Source organism: Tamandua tetradactyla, chromosome 9 (assembly GCF_023851605.1).
Source record: "Tamandua tetradactyla isolate mTamTet1 chromosome 9, mTamTet1.pri, whole genome shotgun sequence".
Classification (NCBI taxonomy): domain Eukaryota; kingdom Metazoa; phylum Chordata; class Mammalia; order Pilosa; family Myrmecophagidae; genus Tamandua; species Tamandua tetradactyla.
The window spans coordinates 26,636,977-26,650,395 of NC_135335.1; the positions used below are offsets into that span (position 1 = coordinate 26,636,977).

General features: G+C 37.3%; 1 protein-coding gene across 6 annotated transcripts in view; it reads left to right on the forward strand.

Moving 5' to 3' along the window:
* The window catches only part of LOC143646854 (uncharacterized), a 57,508-nt gene extending 45,087 nt beyond the window's left edge, over positions 1–12,421 (forward strand). For 5 of the 6 annotated variants that reach the window (XM_077116259.1, XM_077116255.1, XM_077116257.1 and 2 more), the window contains one exon: positions 2,377–5,024. In XM_077116259.1, the coding sequence (XP_076972374.1) occupies positions 2,377–2,416 (40 nt within the window). In that variant the 3' untranslated portion in view covers positions 2,417–5,024. Of the gene's footprint in view, positions 1–2,376; positions 5,025–11,346 lie in introns of those variants that run through there. The other variant, XM_077116256.1, reaches the window with a different exon arrangement.
* The last annotated feature ends 998 nt before the right edge of the window (positions 12,422–13,419 follow it).

The following is a 13,419-nucleotide window of genomic DNA, read 5'->3' on the forward strand; positions in this document are numbered from 1 at the left end:
CAATCAGGCAAGAGAAAGAAATAAAAGGCATCTGAATTGGAAAGAAGTAGAACTTTCCCTATTTGCAAATAACATGATCCTACAAATTAAAAATCCACAACAAAACCAAATCAAATAAATTCAGCAAAGTGTCAGGGTACAACAAGATCAACGTGAAAAAATCAGCAGTGTTTCTATACACTAGTAGCAAACATTTTGTAGAGGAAATCAAGAAAAATATTCCATTTATAATAGCAACTAAAATAACCAAATGCATAGGAATCAATCTAACATGGGATGTAAAGGATTTGTAAACAGAAAATGACAGAATGTTGCTTAAAGAAATTAAAGAAGGCCTAAATAAATAGAAGCATGTTTTGTGTTCATTGATGGGAAGACTAAATATTGTTAAGATGTCAATTCTACCCAAAGTGATGTATAGATTCAGTGCAACCCTAATCAAAATCCAGAAGCCCTTTTTTCAGAAATGGGAAAGACAGTCAAATTCATATGGAATATGAATAGCCAAAACCCATGTTGAAAAAGCAAACAAATAAGGATGATTAAGACCTTCCTTCTAATATTAAACTGTATTCCAAAGTGACAATAACCAAAACAGCATGGCACTGGCACAAGGACAGACATAATGACCAATGGAATCCAATTGAGAGCTCAGAAATTGATCCTCGCATTTATATGGTCAAGTGACTTTTGGCAAGGGTATCAATTCCACCCAATGAGGAAAGAATAATCGTTTCAACAAATAGTGCTGAGAACACTGACCATACAGAAAATAATGAAATTAGACCCCTACCTTACATCATATACAATAATTAGCTCAAATTGGACTAAAGAGATAACTGTAAGAATTAAAATTATAAAACACCTAGAAGGAAACATGGGGAAACATCATCAGGATCTTGTGTTAGACAATGTTTTCTTACTCTTTTCACCCAAAGCACAAACAATGAAAGAAAAAAATAGGACTTAACCAAAATTAAAACCTTTTGTGCATCAAAGGACATTGTCGAGAAAGTAAAAAGACAACGTACAGAATGGAAGTGTATATTTGTAAACCATTTATCTGATAAAGGCTTAATATTCAGAATATGTAAAGAATTCCTACCACTCAACCACAAAAAGACAAATAACCAAATTGTGGTAGTTAGATTCAGTTGTCAACTTGGCTAGGTGAGCATACCTAGTTTTGTTGCTGCGGACATGAGCCAATGGTACATAAACCTCATCTGTTGCTGATTTACATCTGCAATAGGCTAGGAGGCGTGCCTGCTGTTTGACTTAATTGGCTGGTGCTTAAATGAGAGACCGCAATGTAGCACAGCCTAAGCAGCTCGGCATTCCTCATCTCAGCACTTGCAGCTCAGCCCAGGCCTTTGGAGATGCAGAAAGAAGTCAACCCGGGGAAAGTTGTTGAAACCCAGGGGCCTAGAGAGAAGGCTGGCAGAGACCATCCTGTGCCTTCCCATGTAAGAAAGAACCTCAGTGGAAAGTTAGCTGTCTTTCCTCTGAAGAACTAACAAAATAAATCCCCTTTTATTAAAAGCCAATCTGTTTCTGGCGTGTTGCATTCCAGCAGCTAGCAAACTAGAACACCAATTGAAAAATGGGCAATATCTCCAATAGACATTTCTCAAAAAAAGACATACAAATGGCCAAGATTTGTATGATGAGCTAAGATGCTCGACATCATTAGCTATTAGGGAAATGCAAAAATTAAACAATGAGATACTGTTTCACACTGATTAAAATAGTACTATTTTTAAAAAACTGAAAACTACCAGTGATGGTGAGGATGTTGAGAATGAAGAAATAGGAGCCCTCATATGTTGTTGGTAGCAGTGTGAAATGGTACAGCTGCTGTGGAAAACAGGGTCAGAAAGTTAAGTATAGAATTACCGTATGACCCAATAATCCCACTGCTAGGTATATAACCAAAAGAATCGAAAGGGGCTGAAATGGATATTTGCACATGGAGGTGCATCATTCATTCATTCATTCATTCACATAGTCACTTAGGTCTGTTCCAGGCTGTGTTTCAAGTGGGAAGCCCAACTTCTTTTTTCCTCATTTACTCCTTTACACATTCACTCACAAACTCAGCAAATACTTACCGAGTGTCTCCCGGGAAGAAGACAAGAAGGATAGTGGTTCAGCCTCGGGTTTGGCTCAGGGGGAAGCCACCCCAGCTCTGGCACATGGGGCAGATCCCATGCTCTAACCTTTGGCATGTCTCTTCTTCTCCCTCTTGCCAACCACACAGGGTCTGGAGTGTAGGGAGAAGAACTTTCCACAGGCAAGGATGGCGAGGACGAAATGTGAAGTAGGTGAGGGAACTGCCGCCGCTGGCCTGACTGCAAAATTCTCAATTTTTTCCAGGGCTTCCACTGCATTTCCAGAAGGGGCTGAATGCTTCTGAGCTGACCTGGTAACTTGTAACCCAAGGAACGTCTTAAAAGCACATTATTGGGAACAACTGTGAGATCTGACTATGCACCTGTTAGAAAGGCTAAAATTACAAACCCTGATCCTGCTAGACACTGCTGAGGACTGTGCCCTCTGGTTAATAGTAAATGTATTGAGAATGGATTCATCCAACCATTGTAACAGATGCACTGTCCTAATGTGAGGTGTGAGTGGTAGGAGAGACTCGGTGCTGTGGGGAGGGACTAGGTGGGAACACTGCAGTAACTGCACAATTTTTTCAAGTAAACTTAGAACTGCTCTAAAAAAATAAAGTCTATTTAAAAGCTAAACACCACCACTATTGAGTGTGCTCCATTGCCAGCCCTGTCCTGGATCTGCACAAACCAATGATGGCTCAGATGCAGCTTAGTCCATCTTTCACAGATGGAAGAATTGAGGCTCAGAGAGGTCAAGTGAGCTGCCCTGGGTCACCCAGTTGGCCTGTACAGAGCTGGGTTCCAAATCCAAGCCTGCTCAAGGTCAAGGTCATGCCCAGAGCCTCTGTATGTGCCTGTCAAGCCATTATTGCCTTCTGCAGGGTGGGGAGGGTGAGGCAGAGGCCAGGTGGGCCCTAGACTGGCCTCTGTGGGGGCCAGGTGTTAGGAATTCCGAGGTCAACTGAGGTCTCATTGTGTTGGCAGAGCTGGTAGAAGGAGCTGAGAGGCTGGTGGAATCCAGGGTCGGGCATGGCTGGGGAAATGATTTCTCAGCAAGGCCCCTCTTCTGCATCTGACAGGTCTCTAATGTCATGGGCTTTGCCGTACCAGCTCAGGCCCTGCCCGGCCAGGGAGGGCCCTCTGAAGCAGGTGGTCTTCATCCACATTCCTAGAGCAGTATAGAGACAAGACATTCATAAGTAGAGAAAAGGAAGGCAAGAGACAGTGGAAACCAGAAGCACAGACATCAGGAAACAGATGGTCTGTGGATGTGAAACAGAGACACCAGCCCCAGAGCCCCAAGTACTGGGTGAGCCTGCGCCAGAGCCCTGCAGCTCTGGGAGAAAGCTTGGCCTGCACAGCCTTCATTTGTGGGCGGCCAGCCTCCAAACTGTGAGCCAAAAAGCTCCCATTGTGAGGCCAAGCAGCATGTGGACTCTGTCACAGTGTCCAGAAAACTGAGACATGGATGGCCATTCCCAGTCCCGTGTTCTAGAGACAGGGGCTGCACCTGTTGTCCACAGAGCTCACAGAAGACCCTTGGTCTCAATCTCAGACCTCCTGGCCAAGCTCTGAACAAAGCTAAGTTTCCTTCAGCCTACTCCTAACCTCGGACCCTTGAAGTGAATTGAGAGAGTGTCCAGTGAAAGTAGTAGAATGCAACCTTTGAAGGTGATACACCTTCTTAACAACTAGCCACAAATACAGAGCACAAGCCTCTTGAAGAGTAAGGAGCATCAGCCCTAAAACACTGGCAAAGTGGCTGCCAGCACCCCAGGGAGAACCATTAAAGCAACCATATGTGTTGGGGTTTGTTTAGGGGCGTTTTCCTTCTTTTCTTTTCCTGGTGTGATTTCTCTATGAAGCACCCACAAACACTTCATTTTTCAAGTGGAAGCCCTGAGAAAATGATCCCTTTTGGTGCTGAAGTCATTTAGCAGTGCTAAGGGGAGTCTGGGCTGTGCGCATGTGTGGGACACTGCCCTGGGTCCCCCTGCCCACACACGCCTGCCCCCACAGGGTGGGATGTTGCCATGTGGCATCATGCCCATGTGGCAGGATGCTGAGAAGCTCAGGAACATGAGCATGGTGGTGTCTGATTCCCCCACCTAAAAACAGTGCTGGCATCCCTGTTTTGAAACATCTACACCTTTACCGAAAGTCCAGGTAGCACTGTACAGATGCAAGATAACTTCACCCCACTGAGGGAGCAGCTGAGGCTGCTCACTGTGCAGGCAGGGGTCTCAGAGCCTCTGGCCACACAGGGCATGAAGTGGGCAGGAGATGGCCCGGGTGCCAAGTGTCCTGCACCTGTGCATCCGTGGGAGGGATGTCCAGTGGGGAACAGGCTGTGTGCTCATCTCCATGAAGGAAGACAGGCAGGAGGGCTGTGGCCCACATCCAGAACCTTTCCATTTCACAAGTTAATTCCAAATGAATTCTAATCCCAGGCCTGGGACCTACACTTTGGAGACTCCTTATGCATCCGCTGCAAGCCCTGAGGCTCAAGTTGGAAGTAGCCTGCTTTGAACTTTTACATTTTCACTTAAAATTCACATTGACTTAGGGCTTTTTCCATAGTACACTTGAATTTTATTTACCAGAAAAAATTCATCAAGAGCTGTTAATGAAGTACATTGGCTAAATTTTCCTCTGTATATCTTTGAGTAGGATTGGTGTTCCAATTAAATGACTTTGTTCTATGATGTCTTACACACAATTGGCATGGACTCCAGGGTTTCCAGTAATCCAGTTTGAGAAGTTTGACAAAGCTACTCAAAAAATCTCCCCTGAATGATTTAGACAGGAATAGAATATCCCTCCATAAAATTTTACATTTTAGGTAAAAACAAACAGATAATTCCTCTGCCATCACCCCTAAAGGAAAACAAAACATTAACAAAGATACAAAAACAGTTTAGTGAATAATATATTTCCTTTCTTGAGGGTAAGAGTCATATTAAATGTGAACTATTATATTTATTATATTTTACTATATTCTATCAAAGTATAATATGTTTTTAAAGGTCAGTTACCTGTTAAAATAAAAACATATCTACATTCTTAAAATGCTTTATGTTATTATATTATTTATATACTTAAACCACATATGAATTAAAATTAAAAGACCAAATAAATAAAATGGTTTTATTAAAATTCTCTGGTAATATATTTCAGGGTCAGTGACTAACATTCTTGATGGAAAAACAAAGCAGTACTGCCACAACACTCTTAAGTTCTTGTTTCTTTGGTAGTAATAACTTTCTTGGTCATTTTAGATGCAAGTTGAGCCAAGAGAAGCACATAAGTGGTCACAAACACAGGTGTCCTAGATTGTTTCTTGGCACAGATGGGCGTTTTCTGCTTTGGCTTACTGGTGTTTAGAGCTAGATTTGAATATTCGTGTCATCTGTGACAGCCCCATGATATTCCAGCAGAAATTCCTTTTAAAGCATGTTTTTGGTGGTCTTGTTATTTTTATTCAGTCACAAGAATCACAGTGCCTCAACTATTACAGGGATTATTGAGGCACAAAGTCATAAAACTGTCCTCAGTTCACATGACTCCATATCTCTGATATGAAACTTCATTTAGATTGCATGCATTGTTCTCTTATAATCCATTTGATCTTTTTTTGACTGGAAACCTTGCCCAGAATCATGTTTATCTCCTGGAATGAGGAATAAATGCCATTCATTCTCTTAAACATATTACTCTGCAAATACTGAAAATAACATGAGCCAATACCAATTAACCTGGAGCCATTTTAAAAACTGACATAACTTTTAAAGAATATATGTTAATAATTAAATGTAACCTAGTAGCTTCTTTTGAAAGCATTTTCTAAACACACATCATTTCTATTTCTTTCCAAATACTCAGTTAATAAAAACCATAGAGGAAACATATATATTTCAGTAAATTAAATAAAATAAATAAAAATTTTATCACCGTCTGTTCATTACAAAAAAGATATATAAAATAGAGGGTCACCATTTATTTTTAATTATAGGACATTCATTTTTAATTGAGAAACCTTAACTGATCATCTGTCATTTATCTTTATCCAATTTGGCATCTAAATTTAATTTCTATTTCAGAAGAGAAGGAAAAACTATAGAGTATTAGGTCTTAGTTTTGAGTTAGCTGAAAAGTGTTGTGGAAGTGAATGCAATTGGGAAAGCTCTCAGAGATTAAACAGTACTCTTGTTCAGCATTGGTAATAAGAGATGTTTATATTCTTTCTTGGGCACCATGGTGATAGTTGCAATGTAGTATAGTAGATACCCATTTTCTCATAGATTTAAATAATCCATAGTCAAGACATGTCTATGAATACATAAAAATAGTGGAGAAGACTACTTTACATGGCATCCTTGACCTGTAGAATGCAGGTGAGCCTATTCCTTATTATATTTCCTATGTTTTGCATCCAGGGAAAGACAGAATAAGTAAACTAATGTTCTACAGAAAAAACAAGTCATTTTTATTTGGAAATGTAAGACAAAGAACTACAGCAATAATTTCTTAAGCATTTTTCATTTACAGTATTTGCTGTTCATTTTGCTGAATTTAGTTGATATGTCTGGCACTATTATTTCTGTTTACCATCAAGATACACCCCCAATCCTCAAGTCACCATCTTTAGCAAGGGAACTCCAGGCATCTTACATTTCTCAGAAAAAGCTGATAATTTGCAGTAAATGTCAGAAAGTAAATCATGGCTCTGTTCAAGCTGAACTGATCTATTTAGATAAAATTCCCAGTTTTTAATTCTAAAATGTTTTTGATAGGGCACTACCAAAGTTAGACACAATGCAATCTGCATAAATTTAGTGCAGTGCTTATAAATGTAATGTGACGTTGTGTCTCAGTAGTAAGTAGGGAAACATCTGCAAACATCTATATTCCTAGACAGGCTTATAAGATTCCCTTTGAGAATTATGGCAATGAGATATTTAATTGTGAGTGTATGCTTGTGTGGATGTGGGTGGGGGTGAGTGGGAAGGGAGAAGTAGTATTTATACTGTCTATAAATAATCTTAATGATTTGCCCTAATATGCTCAATAACAGCATTGACTTTTTAAAACAGTAATTTTCTTTTAGCAAAGTAGTTTACTATTTTCTAATTGGTTTAAAACATTACAAATTTTAGGTAACATTTTATCAAATATTTTCAATTAATTTAAACATATAGAAAACAAATATTTTCAAATTTTATATTCAGAAATTAATCAACCCCAAGGAGAAAATGTTAGTATTTCTTAGCATCTCACTTGCTGCCTTGAGTTCAGCCTTCTCCTTCACTTTCGATTTTGTCATCCCTAGACCCACCTCCATCTCACCTCTTTCTTGTTCATGCTTACACCCCCATTGTCCAACCCTTTGAAACTTCAGCTTTGACATAAGAAAGTCCTTTCTACTTTAAATGCTGTTTCTTATAACTTAAGCTTTTGCTTTTTTTTCTCCCTTAATTCCACTGCTCCTGCTGTCACCAAGGGATGATTTGGGTAGCAGGAGAGTCTCTCTACCATAATTGTGGATATTAATCAGCATTTTAAACACCCTTCACCCTCATCATCATACCCTTCCAAACTTTGACAAAAATAACTACATTGTGTCATGAGAATATAGATTCTAGCTCTTCTACCAAGATATCAGGACATGAATTCAGTCATCCCATATAAAATCCCATAATCACAACTATTCTTACCCTTGATAATTCTACCGCCCATACAGTAACAGCTTAAAGGAGGATTATAACGATGCCATCTGTTCTTAAGTGAGAAGTAAAGAGGTTTGCCTAATCTCAATGTTCATTAGTTTTTAGAGACCACATTATTAAAAGTGTTCAAGAAATTAACTTTCCACTTGAAATCATCCTGATCTTCTTTAATTTCTTTCTCAACAGAATCTGTATTTGTCTCAAAATTTTCATTTTTTTCATGGTTGCTTTCCATCATCTTGTTCACTGTAGCATCCCCACTGATGAACAAACAAACATCAGGATTTCCCAGTCCCTCCTCAAAACTAGCCCTAGTTCATCTGACCTAATTCACTCATGAACACAGCCAAATTTTAAATTTTATAATTACATGAAGGAATTCCATTTATACAAAATAAAATATTGATGATGATAACCCACTTAGCCTATACCTCTCCCCTTCTTTTATTCCTCTATTGGTGATTCTCTATCATATTTTTCCCTCCAAGAAGAGTTGCATAGTTTTCCAACCATCTTTTGGATTTAGGCCTATGACAACAAAGAAGGTCTCAGTGAAGAGTCTATTCAGTTATTTTAAATTTCTCAGAATTTCTCCTCTCCATCTCATAATCATTTGGATTCATCCTATGCTGCATATATTTGTAACTGTTGCCTCTTATCTGCCTTAACATGCCCTGACATATCCAGACATCTCTCGTTCTTGCAAGCCTTGCTATTCTAACCCCCTGCCTAGCAACTCCTGAGCATATATCGCACCACCTTTTCACCTCTTCTTCATTAGACCATGTACACTCCTCACCTCACCACCCATTATAATATTCAACACACCTCCTAGCCAATCCACATCCTACGCGACACCATACCAGCTGCCCATCAAAGTTTCTTCACCTCTAATTAACTCCCCCTCACCAACCCTATATATTCTTTGTGTTTCCTCCTGTCGGGGTCTTAGCCTGTAAGCCTTGCCAGCCAGCTAGGTCCCGCGAGCCCTATGCAATAAATTACTGCTATTATTCTTTAGTCTCGGTTTATTGTGCTCGCGCGCCCTCCAGACCTTCGAGCCCCGTGGTCTCGGCTGACGCCGCTCTCCGGCCGAACCACATCCGAGGACGAGACCCCAGTGCGGTCGGGCTAGGCAAGCCCCAAGCCGCAATCCTACTCTTTCCTTGGTTAACTCTTCCACCTCTGCTCTTGCATGCCAGCCATTCTGCTCTTTTAGGGAGATTGAACCATCTACCCTCACTTATTTTTTTGCTTCTTCATTACAACTTTCTTATTCTAAAATTTTTGATGCAGCCATAAGTGATGGAAACACAAGAATCAGGAAAAAAAGAGACAGATTTGGTTTGCTGTTTATTTTAATTATATAGAGTTATATATTCCGTGATATCAAATTTACCTTTTGACTTCATCCCATCCATATGCATCTTCCTTGAATATGCCTATATTTGTAAATTCTGGAAATATCTTCATTAATCACAGTTATCTATTCAACTTCGTTTGTTTAATAGAACAATATATAGATATAAAATTTGTAGAAATAAAAATTTTTTCAGCATTGCAACCTTCAAGAGGGTAGGCACCTTGTTGGATTTGTTCTACACTTTATTATAAAGACCAACACCATGGAAATTTTTCCTTTTCAAATTACATTAATAAAAAGAACAATGAAAAGGACCCAGATTATGGTCAAGATAAAGCTATTTCCTTCATATCACTCTATAAACTAACCTTAATGTATGGTTCCTTATATAGCCACTAATGTCTGTATGATATATAAATTTATATGTTTGATGCATGAGTCTCTTGTAGAGCTTTCTCTTTGACAACCTGCATTAAACATTCGTTTTTTAAAAGATACTTGACTTAGAATTTCCAGTGTTTGGTTCATAATATTGATGGGTTTCACAATGACACAGGCAAAGAAAATAAAAAGAAAATTATTTTTTAGGATATTATTTGCTAAGGCTTTAAACAATAATTAATACATTTCTATGGTAACTATAGATGTGCACTCAAAATTGGAAAACTAGGTCTTCAAGGATACTAATATTTTTGTCATTTATAAATCCAGTTAACCTTTTATTTTTGCTAGTCAAACATTGGACCAATGTTCGAAAGAATTCCATTTTTTTAAAATTAAATTTTATAGGTATTTGGTTAGTAGCAAATACAATGTATTTGTTGAGATAAAATTTAACAAGCTCTGGGGGCTACCACTTCACATATAATTTTGAATAAACAGATTCTGGCATTGTTACTGTCTTTAGTGCAAAGAAATTTTGGATAGAATTCAACAATAAATAAAATGCTTCAGAAAAGAAACATTATAATCCTGTCTCAAATTTAGCAGTTTATCATATTAAGGAAGCTTCAAAGGTGAATTTATTTTAACTTTGTAAATAGAAATAGCAATATAATAAATGGTTGATGTTATATCTAGCTGAGTTCAATACACTATGCCCCTTGGGCCAAACAGAAATCTGTACTACAAAAGCTTTTTGTGGTGACAGCACTCTGTACAGATAACTGTGAATGTGTGGAGTGTTCTTAAAAGAAGAAAAGAAAATGCTTAAGTATGCAGGGCTGTGAAGTAAAGAGTGTGAGACTGATACATAAGTGAAAAACAGCTGTCTTGTAACAAGTGAAGGCAGTATTATATGAAGATTTAGAGTTAGAAACCCCAGCTTTGGGGAATTTAATTCAACACGGGTTTCTGAGTTTAATTCATTATAGTAACTGTGACAATGTTCAAATCTCAAATATGTATTTTTTCATTTGTCTTGTATACCTGGAAGTGATATGTTTCATTTGACATTGTATACATGGAAGTGATATGTTTCTTGTGACAAGTAACAATAGTTATATATGTATACATACACACACATATATATCCCTTCAAATTATATTAGTATTACTACTATTATTATAATTAATATTGTCCTTATTATTGGATTTATGAGAGATATAGTTGTGAAGAATGGTTCAAAGTCACTTACCACTGATGGCTGGGAATAATAGTAGCATAGAAGTGGTTTTGGAGTAATTGCCTGTGTTGTAAATGTTTGAATTTCATATTTCTAGATACTTTGTAGTCCTTTATAACCTGTCATTAAATTTAAGTGCTTTTCTAAGGACAACATGAATCATTTCTGATCCATTGTTATTTTTCACTTAAGCCAAAATACCCTTTTCTCTTTTCCTTTGATAGAAGATACTGAATCATAAGAATGAGAGGCACTTTTGAGAAATGAAGGGAAAAAAGTTTCCTTTTATTTCTTCAGTGGCAGTTAAGTTCATGTGTCAACTCGGCTAGGATATGGTACCCAGTTGTTTGGACAAGCAAGCATTGGCCTGATTGTTACTGTGACAATGTTCAAACCTCAAATATGTATTTTTTAATTTGACTTGTATTCTCAAGCTGTTTATTGAAGAAAATAGTGATAAAATTCTGAATTCTATTTTTTTCCATCAAAAGCATGTCATTTTTATGTCATCAGGAAGTTGATTGCATCTATGGCTGATTGCATCTACAATTATCTGAAGAGTTTGTCTTCGACAATGACAGAAGTCTCATTCAATCGATTGAAGGCTTTAAAAGAAGAGTGGTGCTTTCAGCAATCAAAGGATAGTACTTCCATCTTTATTGCAGACTGCCAGCTTCTCCTGGAGAATTCATCCAGGGCCTTCATCAGAATTCTCAGCTTGCAACCTATCTTATGGAATTTGGACTTGTGCATCTCCACAGTCACATGAGACAATTTGTATGAAAATATTATAATTACAGAAATCTGGCAGTTCTATTTTCTCAGAGAACCTAAAATATTTTCCAGAGGATAATGGTGCAGGACTCTTCAGTTTTATGAAAACAATGGAAGATGGATTGGAAAAACAAGGAAGCAAAGCAAATGTAAGACAATGATTAACTTAGTATGAGATGACTTGTACTGTTTCGTTGGATATTGGAATTAAATATGCAAACAAATAACAGAAGTGAAAATTTTCAAAGATTATGTTAATGCAAAGTCATATTTTTAGAAAGAAAATGTTTTATTTTGCTCATGTAAATTTCTTTTTAATCCAAATTTTAAATATGTATTTTCCCATTTCACTTGTATTCTTATGCTGTTTATTGAAAAAATAATGAAAAAAATCTGAATTCTAACTTTTTCCTTCTTATTACTTCATAAAAGCAAAGTAATATAAGCATGCCATTTTTATTACCGATAATGAAAGAATTTATTTTTAAATAGAATATCAGTTCAGAACACAGAGAAATGCCTTTTCATCACAAAAGGAAAGAATATGTAGCTAAGAAGGTAGTAATAGAGAATTTTGATAACTTTTTAAACTTTTTTATTATGAAAAATAATATATATACAAAAAAGGAATAAATTTCAAAGCACACCAAAATAATTAGTTATAGAACAGATTTCAGAGTTTGGTATGGGTTACAGTTTCACAATTTTAGGTTTTTATTTCTAGCTGCTCCAAGACACTGGAGACTAAAAGAAAGATCAATATAATGATTCATCAGTCATACTCATTTGGTAAATGCTATCTTCTTTGATATAACTTGACCTTCTCCTTTGATATAACTTGACCTTCTCCTTTGATCTTTCTCCCAGTCTTTATGAGTATTTGTGCTATGCCCATTCAAAGTTTTTCATGATGGAAAGATCTGTTGAAAGTATGGGATAGGGAGATGGAACTAGCTGTTGTTCTGGAGAGACTGGCTCCTCAGGGTTTCAGGGTTTATCTGGTCCAGGAACGCATGTGGAGGTTGAAGGTTTCTGGAAAGTAAACACAGTGCATGGAAACCTTGTAGAATCTGAGATAGAGCCCTTGGGTTTTCATTAGGGTTGGCAGTATTAGTTTTGTTTGAGGTTTGGCAAACCATGGTAAATATCAATATCTAGCTGAAGCCTGCATAAGAGTAGCCTCTGCCATGTCTGACTTTATGTATTTGCATTCTGTTTTTTATCCACCTAGCTAAAGATGCATCAATTTTATTGATTTTCTCAAAGAATCAACTTCCATTCTCTGTATTTTTCATATTCTCAATTTCATTTATTTCTGTTCTAATATTTGTTATTTCTTTCTTCTATTTACTTTGGGGTTTATTTGCCCTTTTTCTCTAGTTTTTCCATGTAAACAGTTAATTCTTTGATTTTTACTATTTCTTTTTTAAAATATAGGCTTTTAGGGCAATATATTTTCCTCTCAGCACCATTTTGCTGCATCTCATAAATTTTTATCTGTCATGTTTTCATTTTCATTTGCTTTGAGATATTTACTGATTTATCTTGTAATTTTTTACCTGATCCTCTTGTTGTTTAAGGGTATTGTTCATTGGGCATGCCATGGTGATTCAGCAGGCAGGGTTCTCACCTGCCATGCTGGAGACCTGGCAATTCCTGGTGCCTGCCCATGCAAAAAAAAAATGAGTATTTTTCATCCTTCACGTATTTGAGAATTTTCAGGCCTTCTTCCTGTTATTGATTTCAAACTTCATTGCAATGTGATCTGAGGAAATTTTTGCATATTTTCAGTCTTTTTAAATTTGTTGAACT